At 40.0% G+C, this 18,452-nt stretch overlaps 1 protein-coding gene across 4 annotated transcripts in view; it reads right to left on the bottom strand.

Moving 5' to 3' along the window:
- The window catches only part of LOC309584602 (mothers against decapentaplegic homolog 4), a 29,088-nt gene extending 13,010 nt beyond the window's left edge, over positions 1 to 16,078 (bottom strand). The window contains exons 1-8 of one of the 4 annotated variants that reach the window (XM_082300702.1): positions 15,389 to 16,078; positions 9,643 to 10,008; positions 8,559 to 8,733; positions 8,115 to 8,144; positions 6,352 to 6,567; positions 4,450 to 4,569; positions 4,207 to 4,317; positions 2,380 to 2,430 (exon numbers count right to left, since the gene is read on the bottom strand). In XM_082300702.1, coding sequence (XP_082156828.1) covers positions 2,380 to 2,430; positions 4,207 to 4,317; positions 4,450 to 4,569; positions 6,352 to 6,567; positions 8,115 to 8,144; positions 8,559 to 8,733; positions 9,643 to 9,891 — 952 coding nt within the window. In that variant the 5' untranslated portion in view covers positions 9,892 to 10,008; positions 15,389 to 16,078. The remainder of the gene's footprint in view (positions 1 to 2,379; positions 2,431 to 4,206; positions 4,318 to 4,449; positions 4,570 to 6,351; positions 6,568 to 8,114; positions 8,145 to 8,558; positions 8,734 to 9,642; positions 10,009 to 15,388) is intronic. The other 3 variants (XM_082300701.1, XM_082300703.1, XM_082300704.1) reach the window with 3 other exon arrangements.
- Positions 16,079 to 18,452: the final 2,374 nt, after the last annotated feature.

Raw genomic sequence — 18,452 nt, 5'->3', positions numbered from 1 at the left:
CTAGGCCAGCAGAAACTAACTTTGAAACAGATCTGGCTTAAGATAGGAGTAATTACCTCCTATCCTAAGTGAAGTCAGTTTTCTCTATCCTCCCTGCAAAGCAAACCAGATTTGCAAAGTAGGGCAATGGGGGAACAAAGATCACATAGTGACCTTGTCTGCACACAGTCAGGTATGAGCTAAAACAAGGAAGTATTAAGCAAGGGAGCATAACAAAATGGTATGTTTTAATAGCCAAGTGGTGCCTTTTAACTTACACTATTTAAAAAATTAGCTACAAAAGAAAGATGGTAGTTGGAAGAAGCTACTATGTCTACCTGGACTTCAGCAAAGCCTTTGATACTGTCTCCCATAGCATACTCCCAGAAAAGCTGGCAGCCCATGACTTGGACAGGTACACTCCTCACTGGGTTAAAAACTGGCTGGATGGCTGGGCCCTAAGCATGGTGGTAAATGGTGCCACATTCACTTGGCAGCCAGTGACTAGTGGGGCTCCCCAAGGCTCAGTATTGGAGCCAGCCCTGTTTAATATCTTTATTGATGATCTGGAAGAGGAGATCGAGTGCACCCTCAGTAAGTTCACAGACAACACTAAGTTGGTTGGGAGTGTTGATCTGCTGGAGGGTAGGAAGGCTCTGCAGAGGGATCTGGACAGGCTGGATCAATGGGCCAAGGCCAACAGTATGAGGTTCAATAAGGCCAAGTGCCGGGTGGGTCCTGCATTTCAGTTACAACAACCCCATGCAGTGCTATAGGCCTGGAGAAGAGTGGAATGGTTGGAAAGCTGTCTGACAGAAACGGACCTTAGGGTGTTGGTTGACAGCCAGCTGAACATAAGTCAGCAGTGTGCCCACATTGCCAAGAAGGCCAATGGCATCCTGGCCAGTATCAGGAATAGTTTGGGCAGCAGGACCAGGGCAGTGATTGTCCCTCTGTACTCAGCACTGGTGAGGCCACACCTCAAATCCTGTGTCCAGTTCTGGGCTCCTCACTGCAAGAAAGACACTGAGGTGCTGGAGCATGTCCAGAGAAGGGCAACAGAGCTGGTGAAGGGTCTGGAGCACAAGTCCTATGAGGAGCGGCTGAGGGAGCTGGGGGTGTTTGGCCTAGAGAAGAGGAGGCTCAGGCAGGACCTTCTCGCTCTCTACAACTAGTTGAAAGGAGGTTTCAGACAGGTGGGGGTCAGTCTCCTCTTCCAAGTAACAAGCAATAGGACAAGAGGAAATTGCCTCAAGTTGCGCCAGGGGAGGTTTAGATTGGATATTAGGGAAAATTTCTTCACTGAAAGGGTGGTTAAGCATTGGAATGGGACGTCCAGGGAGGTGGTGGAGTCACAATCGCTGAAAGTGTTCAAGAAATGACTGGACATGCTTAGTGCAGTAGGACCTAAACACAACAGCCTGATAAGCCAACAGGAAGAAGAGCTCTTCCCGTGCTGTAAATGGTACTCATTCATTATAAACAGCAGCACCCAACAATACACCTATTTGCCTTAAGAAACTGTTCTGGTTTTATTAGAAAACAGTAAACAAAGGTGCCTAAATTCCTTTGTTTTTTTATCTTCAAATAAATACTCATGTCTCTGAGGATTGAACAGGATGAAATCAATAGGGTAAAAAAGACATACTAAATAATGTGAAATACAATTCAGCTACAGTTAAGTTCAGCCAGCAATTATCAACATTTTTATTTCTGGTATGGATTTAGTCACTAGCCAATGAATAAACAAGTTAAACTTTTAGGCTTTTCAACTATGCAATCTCCCTATGCAGGCAACAGCCTTGCTGTTGTTAAAAACAGAATATCACCTTGCACCTACATGAGAGTTAGCCTGTACCACAAGACAAGACCTCCTTGGCTCCCTGAACTGTTATCATTAATGAAGACTCTTGGAAAGAACAAGCTTTATGCAAAGGTCCAATGAGGAACTTCAGCACCAAAATGCTAAGCAGCACAATACCTATCCTTTCAGGGCAACTGGCTGTAATGATGGACTAGATTATGGATCCAAGAGAACTTTGTCATGACCTAAACTCCATGATATTTCTAAGCAGGCAAAAAGCACAATTACAGGCACCCTGCAAAGTTTAGGATCAAGGACATTCAGAGTTCTGATACCTTCAGGGTAGGCACCAGCTCAGTGTGGGCTTGAGGGTTGCAATCTTTGACTTAGGCATCTCAATTAAATTCAGTTCACAGCCTATGTCACCATTGCAAGAGATGCCCAAATTCAAAACAAGACAATCACAAAATGCTTCCTCTTCTTTGGAATATATATCTCTCAAATTTCAGAGTACTTGATACAAAAAAATAATCAAACTCAAACCACAAAGTTATAAGTTTCCACAATATTAGCATTACATGTTAGATTTTACTCACCAGGATGATTTGATATAGGAGGCTGGAATGCAAGTTCATTGTGAACTGGCCCTTTAAAAGAAAACATGCCATTTGTTTTACATGAGGAAAAATAATGTTTTCTTACTTAGCTTGTTTTCCTATAAAAAAAAAGACTTGCGAGGATGCCCAATGTTATAAATCCCAGTAATTACTGAATCAATTGGCCAAATCTGACAGGGGATAAAAATGCCCACAGAAAAATTACACTCTTAAAGGTTTCCTAAAAATTCAGAAGTTGAGTAAAGAGCTCCATTAGTATCCCAGGTGGAAAGGCTGCATGCTGCTCAAGCCAGACCCAGCTCCAGGAGAGAACAGAAACCAGATATATCATTGAGATGTAAGAGAAATAGGACTTCACATCTGCCCCCAAGTTGTGCAAGGAGAGAATCAGTGTATAGAGGCATGTGATACAAGTCTGTCAGAAACCACACTTCATTAGTTTTATCAATCACAGACCAAGTTGCCCAGCACACTGTGGACTTAACCATAAGAAACACTCACTGAAGATGGAAAGAAGCCCTAGAGAACTCATTTTCTAAGAAAAAAAAAATACAATGAATATAGTCTTGGTATTAGTCAGTTTAGTCTCTCAACTTTTATGAACTAACTAGGTCCCTTACAGGCAGCAGAGAACAAGGAAGAAAGATTTAAACATAGTATTATAAGTAAGAGCAGCTTTTGCAACAAGATGTAAAAAGAAACACAATGCTGGTAGGTGTCAAAACATGTGACTTTCTGAAGTGAAAGATGGTAGTAGCCAAGAAAAGGTCTCTAGTACCACCAGCCAGTTATAAATAATAACTATGGAAAGATACACACACTGAAAAACATTTATAGAGTATCTACAGCACCACTAAAGTTTTTTTACATCCTGGTATTTCTGACAAACTAGGTGACAGATGAAGTGGGATCCTAACAGACCAAAATAATGAAACTTAATAACTGTATCTAAACCACAATTTTCTCGACAGAGACAAGCTGAAAAGTCACTCTACTAATATTAACTCACAGTTTATTCTCCCCTCTGCTAACCATGACTGCTGCAAACATGCGATCTGGTTAAGTACTATATTAGATGACAAAGAACTGTTCTAGCTTTTTGCCACAAAATTTAGAAAAACTTTAATTTGGGTGGGTTTTTCCCCACTATACTCTTATAATACATACACTGTGCTAGACATTTACACTAGTAGTTTGATCACTTTTTTCCTTCCCATCTCCTGTACCTTAAAACAAGAGATTCAAGTTTGTGTGCCGAACGCACTCATGAATCAGGCTGTGGCAAGACCAGTTTATTGACAAGTACTTTACTGCGCAAGCTTTCATAAGGTTCTTTTAAACTGGCTAAGGTACGTGGACGCACGTCTTCCAAAGCTTAGTATGACTTCAAAATTTCCAGAAAATAAAAACAGCCAAGAACTTCCAAGTTTTGAAAGAAAAATATGCAAACAACACATTCTGAATCAACTCCCTTTTCTGCAAAGGAAATATTTAGTACAGGATTGCAAAGCCTTAAAAACAGAGGTTTAGAAAGGAAATGCTAGTTTTGTTAGGTATAGTAAGACACGTATAATATAGATGGTATCACTAGAGTTATCTGAGTTTCTAATCTCTGCTGCTTTAACAAAGTCCATCAGGCTTTTATACTTAACTGTCAGAAAATACTAAACACAGTAATGGTAGGTCTGTAATATTAAAAAAAAAAAAAAAAAAAAAAAGGATTTGGGGGTAAACAGTAATCACAAATGAACCCCCACCATTCAATAAAATTGAAAATTAGGTGATCTGGAAATCTGCACTACTTACAGTAATGCCCAGGATGCATAGGTGGATGATGTTGAAGATGGCCATTCTGGTGGTGAGGTATGGTAGGTGTGTAGGCTGCTGTCCGACTTCCAGTCCAAGTTGTAGTACTATCTAGAAAAAGAAAGGAGTGGTTGGTTTTAAATGGATTTTTTTTCTGCATCTCACTTCTAATCCTCTATTTCTCCTGACATTTGGAAACTGGTTTTAGAAAACTAAGAAGAGTGCACATATGTATATACTCACTGTGATGGTAAGTAGCTGGCTGAGCTGTAAACCCATTCTGCTGAGTTCCTGGCTGAGGCCCTGAAGCAATCTGTAAGAGTCCATCACTATGGCTACCTGTCAATATACTGGTAGGTTGACCTGGTAAAAGAACACACTACCTATTCATGAACGTTGCAAAATTTTAATTAAGAAGAGCTCAGCACTACTGGGTAGGAAAATACACCCAACTAAGGGCACTGCAATACACAGTTCCTACAAATTTGGTTTCAGTATTTTTTCCATCCACCAGAGTGTCTTAGGAAAACTTGAAGCAAGATGCTCTGCATCAACAAATTTTGACTCTAACACCCTTAATATTTTAAGAAGTAAAAGTATGCAAAGAACCATGTTTATCAAGTGCATCTTTGTTTTGTTCACATCTCATTTTTCAGTTTGAAAGGAAAGAAGAAACACCAGGTTTTACTGAATAACATAGCTGGAGTAGATTTGGTATGAATCCAAACAGGCCAGCAGCAGGTCCAATAAGTTGTTTATTTTCAGCATGTTATAACTACTGTTCCTAAGGAGAACACTCATTTGTGTTCATCCAAAACATACTGAGCAGTATTTTATTTTTATAAATAGCTCTTGAATAGAGCTGCATACATAACTGGATTCCTTCCTGAGAAAGTTGCTGGGCTTTTTTCCTCCCAAGTAAGTATTTCAAGAATTATCTAAGCTTTAAAGTAAAACTATAGATATTTCAGAACAGGTTAACAGAATTTGATTTTAAAAGACTTCAGCTCAGCCTTTAACACCTAACTGATCAGCAGTTTCACAAGTGCACTTGCACTCTCAAGCTGATGTGGGCTAGCAGAATTTAATACATTGAGAACTTGAACTAAAACCTAAAAATGAGCCTTTTTTTCTTGTCCACTTGGCTCCAACAATTATAACACTGATGAGAAAAAGTTATTGACAATAAACTGTTGTGCAAAGGCAATACAGTTAAACTGCCTATCCTTTTTTCTCTGCTGGAGACAAATACAGACACCACATCTCATCTTGGCAAAACCATCATTAGCTTTAACAAAAAAGTTGTCAGCTAAAATTCAAGACATTATAAAAACATAATTTCACCATAATTCAAATTTGATAACATGAAATCCATCATATTCATACATCTTTGATATTAAAGTGACAATAAGTATGTGAAACCTCTCCAAACTTCGTGGTTTCCCTACATTAGGGCTGCAGGACACTGCGCACATAATGCTTTACTGTCCTACTGGAGTGAAATGAGAAGTTTGGTGTTGGCAAACCAGACTCTTCCACTTGTACCAAATACACACAAAAAAGTAACAAAAAACTTCAATGCAGCACTTCCACTGACTCATGAAAATATTAATTAGGGTTGTCACTTTGGTAGTACAGTGGGCCATTATAAAAATAATCAAGTTACAACTGGAAGATACATCTTGTTAATTGTGGAACACTAAAGAATTGCCTTAAACATCTTGATACTACTACTTTACAGCATATCTGTTTGTTATCCCATTTGCTGTTGTGATAAAATAATAAAATTCTTCCATTTCTACAACAATTAATCAAATGATAGCCATAATATTTTGTTACTGGCCAATTGTTTTAACATTGTGTTACTGAACCTTTGGTATATTCAAGAGTCTTGTAACAGTCATGTAGTGTCAGTCTCATTGAAAAAAGACTGGGCCACCAGGAAAAGTTACTCAAATTATGCTCCAAGTTAAAACCTTATGTTAATGCTTACAAGACTGCCTAGATCATATTGACACACACTTTTACCAGTGTAGTGTGGCAGCAGCACAGTTCCAATACAAGATCTACTTTGTCAAAAATCAGTGGTTATCTTTGAGCTTTCACATTTTCAGAGTTTAGTATTTCATATAATCTCGATCTTACTTGTTGAAGCCACAGGAATGTTGGGAAAATTAGTGGTGCTGGTAGTGCTAGCCTCAGTAGGAGCTAACATGGCTGGGGTGCTATAAGGCTCTGTAGATGCCCTGTTACTTGGTGGATGCTGAATGGTTTGGACTGAATGGCCTTCAGCAGAAGACAATGATGGCTGCCCCTCATAGTCATGAACATATTCATCTTTCACCAACATACTTGATGGAGCTGTGAAGAAATAAACAGTTAAACATGCAAAGCAAATCTATTTTCAGGATTTAACTACTAATTGTGCTACTACATTCAAGCAATAACAATGCCATTAAAACTAGTGGGGGGAGAATTTAACCTATATAAACGTTGCTAAAGCACTCCACTAAATTACAAATAAACACTTCAAGCCAGCAGCAAGAAATTTTGAAGCATAACTGAATAGAAAAGCAAACTTTATTTTGCTTACTGCTATCAAACAAGCAGTTTAGTCCCACAATAGTAGACTCCAATAGCATTTTGTTTTCTAGTCCATCACTGTGTGATTGGACACAGCTAATAAAAGGGAAGAACATGCTTTTTGTCAAGCACCTAAATATATGTTAATGCAGTAGTTAACAAACCAATTCCTAGTATACAAATAAGAACATAAATAAAGCTCCTATGAAAAATAATTCATTAACACACTACATAAAAAAACTTCATGCATCCCTTAAATAATTTTAAGCAACTCCCATCCAAATTGACTAGAAACATCAAATTCACATTCAAAGACAATACACCGCTACTCCATATTTAATAATGTAGCCACTAATTCAGAATATTCCACATACAGTGTAAGGAAATTACTACCATTGCCACAACAATAATTTATTTCTATATATTCTATTGAGCATCTTTAAATAACACACTACATTAGCTCCCATGCTCATTTTTAAAGCAGACTTAAATATATTAAAATATGACAGTAATTTTTTTGTTTCCTGCTTCAAAAACAGTAGCATGACATGAAAACATTTATGTATTTAACTGCTGGCTAGTAAGCTTTGATTCTGTACAAAAGGATCATTTTTCAGAAGACATATGTAACAATTAGCAGAGATGAGCAAACAAGATAAAGCTTGTGAAGTTTACAGTTTGTTGGGTGGGTTGGGTTTTTTTTAAGTTGTCTTTGCTAAAAATATTGGGTAACCCAAATTTCTCTATGAATTTCTTCCTGAAGGAAAAAAAAAAATCAGTTTTGAAATAAAGCAGTTACCAGCTGCACAATCTCATAATGTCTGAATAATGTTCATTGGCGATTTAATGTCCAATTTCTCTCAAGTTTCAGAGACAGCAAGAATATTAGACTCCTTCATTCAATTGCATATTAATTACAGAAGTTATACTATTTTCTTGTTAAACTACTTATTACATTTATTATTCCTAATTCATTTAATTAGCATATCATACAGGTGCACAGAGTTTTGGGTGTCTGTGTTTTTTTATTAATTAGCAGCATTCAACGGTGAGAGTTTTGTTTGGGGTTTTTTTTGTGGGGCTTATAAGTTGTGAGCAATGAAAACAGAACATACTGACAAGCTCAGCTGAAGCCTCAATTTAAAGAATTTATCATGCCTCTTATATGCTACATAGCTAGTTTTTCCAAAACCAGAGAGAAAAATGCATTTTCATCTACTCTCAATACTCCTTCCCAAGGAGATACAACGAAATAAACTGTGTACATACTGAAGAATTTAACAGTTTGTGCTTATAGAAATGCAATAGTAAACAGAACTACTTACCAGAACTCTGTAGTGTCAGTCCCGAGAGATCTTAAAAAGAAGAAAAAGAAAAGGGGGTGTAGAAAATTATATTCAGAGATCTTCAACAACGTTTGAACATTAAGTTTATAAACTTTACAAATTGGTACTACAGACTCTACATATTATACCCCCTCTATCTCAACACAAGTCTTAATGCTAAATTATTCCTAGGATACACATTAACTGCAAGAACTGTGTGCAGAGCCAACAGAAAGGCTTAAACAAAAGCCACGAATTGTTCTTTTAAATTTGGAATAAAAGAATAATTCCATTAAGAAGATGGACAAGAGTACATGAGAGTAATTTATAATTAGATCATTAAAAGTTAATGTTTCTAATTTAGGCCTGTAATTTCTACACTCAAAAGGGAAACATTTTACATTTTATTTCCACTGTTCCATTTTAAATCAAGAGTCTACTTACCAATGCCAGGTGATACTACACGCTCATAATGGTAAGGATTTACACAGACACTGTCACATTTTAAGTCAAAAGCATACTGACAATATTTAACATGCTTGAGTTCATTTTTATGAAGATCAGGCCACCTCCAAAGACGAGCATAAATCACATGAGGGAATCCCTTGCGACCAGCCACCTAAAAAGTTAGACACACAAGTTGATTGGGAAAGTAGCAACACATTTCATTTTACTTAGTGAGGAGCAAAGCTGGAAGAGGACAAACAACAACACAACCTCTCTCCATCATCAAAATATGGAAAAAAAATGGTGATGTACAGTTTACCCAAGTTCTGTACTCAACAGAAATAAATCTCTATTAGGGTTTTGCTATGGTTAAATCAACACTGTGATCCTTAAGAAAAAATACTGGATACAAAATGGCAGAAGCAGAATTTGTGCTTAAGGTAGTATGTATGGTCACCTTCCCCACCATGGATGACTAAGGAGCTTTGCCCCAGAAGAGGAAAAAAGCACTAAGCTACACTATAAGGACTTTACAAGTAGAAGAATGCCAATCCATTATAATGAAAAAAAAAAAAATTAAAAAAATGCTTCTAGGGTAGACAGAAAGCCAGCCAGCAAACGTGACATCTGTCCTGGAACAAGGAAATTGCAACCCAAGCTATACAGGTACCAAGTACTGACAATATAAGGCTAACATAAATTCTCAGTGCAGACTCCTTGGAGTACCTTCTTAGAATAGGTCTGTCTTTATACTTCTGACCAACAGAGCTAACAGAAGCTTGTAGTGAAAATACCAGGATAAACAGCCGAATTTATTACATGACCCTGCTTTTTACTGCCAAACACATACATACTCATTTAGAACAGCTGATCCAATGCCTTCTGCTCCTTTTGGAAAAAAAAACCAAACAAAAAACTACTGCAGCAGTCCAGAGCTCCAGCCATAAAACATGCCTACAAATGGGGGCGAGGGTAGATGCAAGAGAAGAGCTACTCTTCCTCAACACTCTAGGATCCTGTGTCACTCACTTTTGCTCCAGCTTCACTAGGAGGAAAACATCTGATTTTCACTTGTACTAACCTGAAGCCTCCCATCCAGTGTTCTCTGTATTGTAACACACTTGCTAGGATGAGCTCCATTTGTGGTTATAGCTGTAATCAAAGAATCCAATTCATCTTTTTTCTCCTTTAGCTTTTTAACTAAACTTTCAATTGCGCGTTTTGCAAAAGTTTCACTCTCTCCACCTTGTCGATGGCACATCAAGCTGTGAACAATGCTCAGACAAGCATCGTTACTTGTTGGCGTGTTAGTAATAGACATATTGTCCATTTGTCACAGCTTTTTCTTTCAGATCAAATGTCGGTTTTGGGGGCTGTTATGATTTTCAAGCTGATGAACAAGAGATGATCCAAGTTAAGTGTTAGATGTACTGTCTCTTGGTAAAACCTAGGAGGGAAAAATATCTACATTAGATTTATTTTTAACATTGCAGATCATGTTTCTAAGGAAGTCTGTGCCTTTGTGCTTCTTTTATTTTTCAAGTGCAGGCTATTAAAAGCACATGACAAAACTGCATTTCTTGTCCCATGATAGCTAAAACATGCTTAAGACATTGCTTGCACAGTTTTAGATATAAGATTTATTTTCCCCTAGTAACAATATTTAAATAAAGATTATAGTTTATATATATGTACACAGTTTTAGATATAAGATTTATTTTCCCCTAGTAACAATATTTAAATAAAGATTATAGTTTATATATATGTACACATAGTATGTACATATAGAAAGGTAGGGATCATTAAATGAATCAGGAAAAGGAGAACAGTAACAATGATTTCCTATGTTTTATAATGGCAGGATGTAAACAAGTGAAAATACTGGCTGGGAATCAAGTGGCATTGATTTAAACAAAATGTGAATAGTGAATAAGCATGAATACACACCAGAATCATCTGTCATCTTCATTTAATAATCCTGTTCAAATAGTTCAGCTATGTTCTGACCTCTGACCAATTCTATTTCTCTTTGCTAATTAGAAAGGCAAAAATTGTACCTGGCCATTAACTTAATACACATTTATGTAAATTAGTATTGTGTATATCTTTAGATATGAAAACCTCAACTGACACATTTGTCTTTACTTGTTTGGATCCAGCTTCTTCTGGATCAAGACAAATCGGCTGAAGTCACTAAAAAAGCACTTCTGAATTGTCTCAAACAGAACTGTCTTAGTTACACTAAATATAAGCTCAAGACCAAGTCCCTCCTAATACACTTAGCCTTTAAACTCCATTTGTTAAGAACCTGCAGTGGTTTCTAGTCATGAAGTCATTCTTCTCAAAGCCAGCAGACATGATCCTTTTTAAGTTTCCTTTAAGCCGCAAATTATAGCTGGCCTGATTTTCTTGATTCTGAATGAACCAATTACTACACTTTATCTTGCTTTATCCAGAAACATAGGTCAGCAGGTTTTGTGCAGTCACAGAAAAGGAGTCTAATGTTGACAAAAAGCTGCTCTGGTTCTTCAAGCAGCTCTGGCTTCACTAACACCATTCTATGAACTATGCAGCCTGACCTTCTTAAGAAACTGGCAGCAAATACATATAAGTGATTTTACTACATTTACATTCTCCAAGTAAGCTTAAAATATAAGCCTTTTTGAAACTACCATGCTGTTCTCAGCAATGTAAATAAAATATATGTGGTTTCAATCACTAAAGAAAAAAAATGTTTGTTCTCATCTGAAGAACACATCCAGTCAAAGACCTGTTTCTGCACTGGAATTTTCCATGTCATTAGAGGTACAGCAGTAGCAGCTAATTTATTGGAAACAAAGGCATTGCACAAAAATAAGAGTGGGATGTTAACTTAGAAAGTTAACATATCACACAAATTACAGTGTTAACACATGACTTCCCTCCTTGTAAAAGGAATATTGCAACACAAATCCAGCACAATTATAAAAGGAAACAAACTCTTCCCTATTTAATACTTTTTCTGATTTCAACTTGAATACATCACATTTTGGTATACTTGGGAAAAACACAGTGCAAATCCTCCCCCCCTCCATTTTCAATACTTTTCTTTTGTAAGGATGCTTCTGGATCTAATTTCTCCCAAAGGAAAACAATTACCTATAAGTTTGAGTAAGATCATTTTACCTAGCTATTAAAAGTTTCTCCCTCAGTATTAGCTTCTTTTAATGCTTCACCTCAATAACCCTTATTAAAGGTGAAGCTTAACCTGCCATTCATTCTCCACAGCAACTCGAATTCACATAAATCTCAAAGTTTACCAGCTAAAACAAAATAGAACATCATTTTCCTTAAATATAAAACAACATCCCAGATAGATACACATAAGTAATCACAAATAAGTGACTTGATAAAACTATTAGCTAAAGGAGCTTTAAATAAAGAGATGCTTAAAATTAGACATGCAGCTCTTTTACATCCCTAAAACCATGAATGAGAATTTTGATGGCTGACTTTCAGAAGACTAAGATCAAGCAAATAAACCCTTATTTAAGTGCAATGATCTTCAGAAATGTTGAGTCACCCCTCAGCTGTCACTGCGCTCAATAGGAGCTTCTGATTCTTCAGCATTTTTGAAAGCCAGGCCCGTTGTTTAGGATTTTGAACACTGTTAAACACTGCTGCTATGTAATTGCACATTAATTCAGGAGCCTCCTTTTAGAAGCCACATCTACAGAAATCTTGTCTTTAATCTTGCAATTTTGATCCCCAGAAAGAGGGAGTGAGGTCAGTGGGTATCAATCTGGCACATATTGATAAGTGCCGTGACATATTTCTTCTGAAGCACCAGAAGCATTAGCATATTTTGGAGACAAGCCAAGTTTTTATGTTTTACAAATTGACACTACAGTTCAAGCTTAGATTTACAGTCAAATACATAGGGCCAAATATATTGAGCAGAGATCTTAATTCCCTCTACCCAGGAATGTCATGGAAACAGAAATGGGTGAGAGTGCTTTGGGGAAAAAAAAGGCAGAGAGAAGAGACAGGGAACATGAGAAAAACAGCAGCAGGAGACAGTGCTTGTAGTAAAGCTCTCAGCTTCATTCACCAAGGAACAAAAAGGTATTTCTCTCCCTTTTGCTATAGTGTGATGCAAGCAGAACAGGAAAAAAAAAGGGACAAGTAACATAAAATGCTAACAAGTTACAAAGTTATAGAGAAGTACTTAATTATGTTTGGACTTGATCTTAAATGTCTTTTCCAACCTTAACGATTCTATAATTCTATGTTATAGAAAGTAATTTATTTCAATACCTAAGTATTAACAGGTATATTATAAAACAAGTAAACAACTAGTGTTCTGCAATACTCTAAGTATTGGAACAAGAATAAGAGCCTCTGAATAGGTAAATCTGTAAGACAAAAGAAGTTCAGATTGCCAGGTAATTAAAAACACCCTTGATGATCTGTAACAAACACTATTATCTCAGAGAACTGATAAGTAACCATTAACTGAAATTCTTCCTTCAAGACTGATGCAAACTTGAACAAACACCATAATTCTTCCATACATCCTATATAGCCTGAAGAAAACCTAAACTCCCATTAATGTGCCCTAGTCATTCAGCCAAGCAAATTTTCAGTCTTATCTGAAAAATCTTTTCCTCCAAATAATTCCCATTTCGAATAATCTGGTCTGGCTGAAATTTGTTGAGAAGTTACAAATCTAGATTTCCTAAAAAGAACTCTTATCTTCTACATATTAAGAATGACCTTAAGCCACATTTTGCAATTTGAGAACGATCAACCCCCAACAAGAAAAGGAAATAATACGCTTACACAGACAAACCAGGCCAGTTATGGAGCTGGAAGTCAGGGATGTAACCCAAAGGAATATGATCCAGGCAATCAGTAATCCAACATCTTGGGCAAGACAGTTAATCCAGGCCCGATGCTGATATGATAAACCCTACTGTAAACAAATAGGGTAGTGAACCTGTCACTGATACTCTGGAATATGATTTACTAGTAACAGTCATCCCAAAGACAGATTTCTAGCATTTTGATACTAGGCAGTAATGCGATGCTAACAAACCGGCTAATTAGAAAAGCATACAAATTGACATCTTGCTAGAACATTTCACACGAATAAAGGACAAGAAAGGCTCTTGTCTCCAAAATTAGGCAAACACAAAGATGTCAGAAAATCAGCATATACATTTGATAGTTTTTAACCACCAAAACATTACTACAGTTTTGCTGTTTAATAATGCATAGTAGAAGTTTTATGATAAAGAAAAATCCATAAACTAATAAAAAAGGCAGCTCGTGATTTGATGAAGATATGAATTATTAAACTGCAGATACATTCCAGCATATTAGACTATTATCTACTTGCCCAAAGGGTGAACAGGAACAAAACGTTTGTAGACATAAGAACAATTAGAATTAAAGAGCAAGAGAGAGTACTAAGAAGGTATTACACTCACACTGTTCTGTACAGTAAGAGCCAACATTCCCCAGAATAATTTTTTGTGTTCATATCTGAATCATAAGTCTCAATTCTGTTCATCTCACTGTCAGTGACTACAAAAATTTAAGACACATGACAACATAAAAGGAACTGGAGGACGAATAGTAATTTGTCAAAAGCTCACAAACAGAGAAAACAATTGTGGCTACACCAAGCAATAAAAGGAAGAATCAAACCTTGCTCAGGCAAAAGCAGTGTGATTTTTCACTTGTATGTAATGTTTCAATATCCTAGCAATAGGTGTATTAGATAACATCTGTTCTTTATTGTAATCTGCACAGGGATAATGTTCTCTACACTTGTTCAAACTTTAAAAAAAAATCACCTCTGGAAGCACAGAAAATTCCAGTCTCAAACAAAAGTAGATTTTTTCACAAGGTTAACAACATAGAAAAAGAGAGTCCTAAAATTCCAGAAAGACCTTAACAACAGCACAGCAAAGGCTGCTCCTCATCAGGATCCATGGATCTGCTCCCAGCACACCTCGGTTCTCCACTAAATCTGTTGATTCCTCTCAAAACTCACATCCCTATTGTGTTAGCATGAATGCATTATGTAAAGAGCCATCTACCTAAAACAGGAATTCTAATCAGCTGGAGACACTGCTTTTCTTTAGGCTTTAGCTGTTTGAAATAAAGTTTCTATATCAATATTAAACATGCCTACACAACGAGCAAATCAAAAGAGGTTCATGAATGCAAAGTGAGAAGAAACTCCTTCCAGTCACAATCCAACCAAGAAAAATAAGAGGAGGGCCAGAAGGACAAGTTGCCTACTTATCACGATGCTGGAGTACAAAAACACGTTTAGTTTTATAGGGCAGTATAGTTATTTCAACAACCTTGTATGGAATTATCTACATTACTGAACAAAGTAACGACAGTGCAGGAGCCTGAATTCACTCTTGCCTGTTGACAGTGGCACACTATTATTAACCAAGATAATTTGAGAAGCGGTGGTAAGACACCACGATCCTACTCCAACCGTATGTGTTTGAGAAGAACTAGCTTGCAGTAGCACAATTTGGGTACTAAGTGATAACACACCTAACCCACAACTAGATTACCCCACAAATTAACCCATCTTCGTAGGTAAAACATATAAGGCTCAACTATGCAGCAAGTCACAAACCTCACATAAAACCCACACTCACAGAAATAGGGATGGGAAGGAAAAAGAATAAAGAAGGAACAATCTTAATTAACACCCCTTGTGCTGAGCAGCCCCACGCTGTCTGAAAATGAGCTTAAAGCACCGTTGTTACTGCAAATAAGATGGCAGATTTCAAAGGACTAAACGAGAAGCGGCTCACATAAAACCATCCAGAGCGTTTATCCAGCGTGCGGGAGAGAGCACGAAGAGAGCAGTCTGCACGAACGGCAGCGGAGGAAAGTTTAACTGGGAACAGGCCGGTTGGAGAGTCTTTGCGGGGATTAAAAAAAAAATAATACTAAAAGTTTGAAGGTGGCGGGATCATATTTTTTTCTCGTTCAGGAAAAGAGGGGGAGATGGGGAAGGAACCAGGGAGGGGAAGCCAAAGAAGCGGGGCCGAGGAGAAGCCCCCGGGCAGCGGATGGGGAAAGCCGCTGTCTCGGCTCCCCGGAGCAGCAGCCGGCACGCCCCCGGGGCGGTGGGGCGCGGTCCGGCCCAGCCCTCCGGCAGCCTCAGCGGCGAGCGGTAGGAGAGGGTGTGCTGCGGACGGCCTCGGTGGGCAGGCGGACGACAGGCGAGAGTGGATGTTACCTGGGCCGCGGGCGGCGGCGGAGCGGCCGCTCTCCGGGCGCGGCCTGCGGCTGGGGTGAGGGGTTGCGACGGCTGAGGGGATGAGCCTACTCTCGCCTCACCCGGCCCCGGTGCGGCAGACCGGGCCAGGTCTCCGCCCCCCCCACCCTCAGGCCGGCGGCGCGGGGGAGGGGGAATCCGGGCGCCCAGTGACGGCTGTCGTCACCGTCGCCTTGTTGCCGCAGCTCCGGCCGCTCGCACTCCACGGCCGCCTCCGACACGTCCGGACGCCAACGCACATGCGCGACATCCGGGTAATCCTCTCCACTGCCGCCACAACCGAGCGCCTCCGCGTTTTCCTCGTCACACGCCACTATTACGCCTGCGCGCCCGTCGCCCCGCAATAGCCATGTCGCCGGCAGCCGGAAACTGGGGCGGGCGGGCACAATCGGGATTTAATTTTATGGTTGGCGTCCGGCGGCGGCACATAGAGGGAAGCAGGCAGCGCTCCTGCAACCGCAAGCGCGGCCCCAAAAAAGAACAGGTCCAAAAATGCAAGCTAAACAAATGCGCAGGGCCGCGAAAGCAACTCCCATAAATGTATGGCCACAGAAATACAACCCCCATAAGTGCAAATACCTACAAACACAACCCCAACAAATACACTGCACCACAAATCAGAATCCTAGAATGGTTTGGGTTTGAAAGGAATGAGGGACTTGTTGTTACAAAAAAGCTGTGGGCCTGCTGGAAGATAAAACTAGTACTGAGAGATAAAAGAAACAATGGGAAGGATTCCACTGATTGATGAATGGAAAGAAAGAGATTTGTCTTTACAAATAAATTATAGGTCTGCTGATAAATGAAATTGGATATTGAGATATGAAAGAAACAATGGGAAGAACCATAAATTCCATAAGAATTAAAATAAAGGAGGGGTTATACATTAGAAGGGAGTCTTAGGTATTAGGCGTTTTGGGAAGTCTGTACTTCTCAAGTACCTCAGCCAATGGGGAAAGAGAGAGGGAAATGCGGTCGGGAAATTAGGATAAATAGGAGGCTGTGCCCTCCAAAAATTTGAGAGACCCCAGGGGAAATGCCCCATGGCCTCTCCCTTTATTCGAATGAAGTAACAGGACTCCTCTGTCTCCTTTTTGGACATAACCCTCTGGTGTTTGTGGATTAATTTTCCTGACAATTTGAGGGCTCTTGTCTGGGATATTTCCACCGTCCGGGGCCGGTGGGCAGCGAGCGGAGCTGAAGGCACACCTCATCCAGTTTCGGTGACCAGCTCCCCTTGATGGCCGCCGGCACTGGGCGATCGATTGGGTTCCTGAGACTGTCCAGGAGACAGACGAGTGGCGGACCAGGGGGATCCGTAAAGAGTCCACAGGGAAGGACCACTGAAAATCTCACCGGTGAGTACAATGGGATCTTCGGGGAGCAAACCTGGGAGGGCACCCATGGTGGGTAGCACTGGTAAAACAAGGCACCCATGGAGGGTAGCAAAGGTAAAGCTAGGAAGGGGCCCCGGCAAAAGGAATGGCGATCCCAAAATATCTCCGAAGAATCTCTTGGAAGAATGTGGAGTTGCTTTACACATTCTCACAGAGGTAATTAAGGACATAGATGCTCAGAAGGGGCAATAAGGGGAGTAAAGAAGGGGTCTCAATAATCCATGCCCAGAGGGGGCAATAAGGGGAGTCGAGAAGGAGTGTCGACAAGAGGAGATGGACAAATAGGGTTAATATGGTTGAGGCAAGGAGCAGCAGGACCGGGCGCAGAGCTCCGGGGCCGGGAGCACGGGCTGGGAGCCTGTGGGGCAGCTGGGGCTCAGCGCCGGGCAGTGCCTGACCCTGCCACCCCCGGGCAGAGGCGGCAGCGGCCGCCAGCCCCTATGAGGTTGCGGGACGCCCCGGCCGCCTGTGGTGCTGCTGGCCGTGCCCACCGGGAACACTGGGGGGCTGAGGAGCCATTTGGACACTGCGGCAGGACAGAGACCGTCTCTGGAATATGGTGTGTGGTGAGGAGAGTGAGCACAAAGAGGAGGAGGAAGGAATATCTGGGAAATGCAGATTGTATGTGGAAGGATTAGAATTTTCTTTTAAGGATTTTGGTTGGTTCACTGGAGAAACGAAAGATTTTGAGCTGTGGGAGAATGAGTACCCACAGGCAGTAGTGGGGGGGACTAGAGAAAAGGCAGAATAAGTCCCTGGACGAACTGGTTAGAAAGATACAGCAAGTGTATGTAAGAAAGGATGAAGAAAAGGCAAAAGCAAAGGCAAAGGTGATGGCAGAGTTTTACAGCCCCAGAGGGATAAACTGCAGGGCCCAAGGGGTCCCCAGGGATTGAAGGGATGGGGTCGGCCACAAGGAAGTGGCAAAGGCATTCCCTCCTCAGCAGGAGAGAGCCGACCCAAACAGCGATTGGGAAGGAATTAGTGTGTGTCTGCAAGGCAGAGGGACACTGAAGGTGAGAATGTCCGCAGAAACTGGATCCTCAGGAGGAGGAAGTCCAGAGGATAATGGAGATGGATTGTTAGGGCTGTTAGATCCACTTTAAATTTTATCCCTAAGGGGGGGGAATTGTCAAAAAGATCTTTGATTATTCAAGGGGTGAGTGGAAAGGATGAGCGAGTGCATTATATTCAACC

The sequence above is a fragment of the Coloeus monedula genome, assembly GCF_965178545.1.
Source record: "Coloeus monedula genome assembly, chromosome: W".
NCBI classification, from domain to species: Eukaryota; Metazoa; Chordata; class Aves; order Passeriformes; family Corvidae; genus Coloeus; species Coloeus monedula.
The sequence above is the reverse complement of the archived record's forward strand: the minus strand, read 5'-3'. Positions and strand labels throughout refer to the sequence as shown.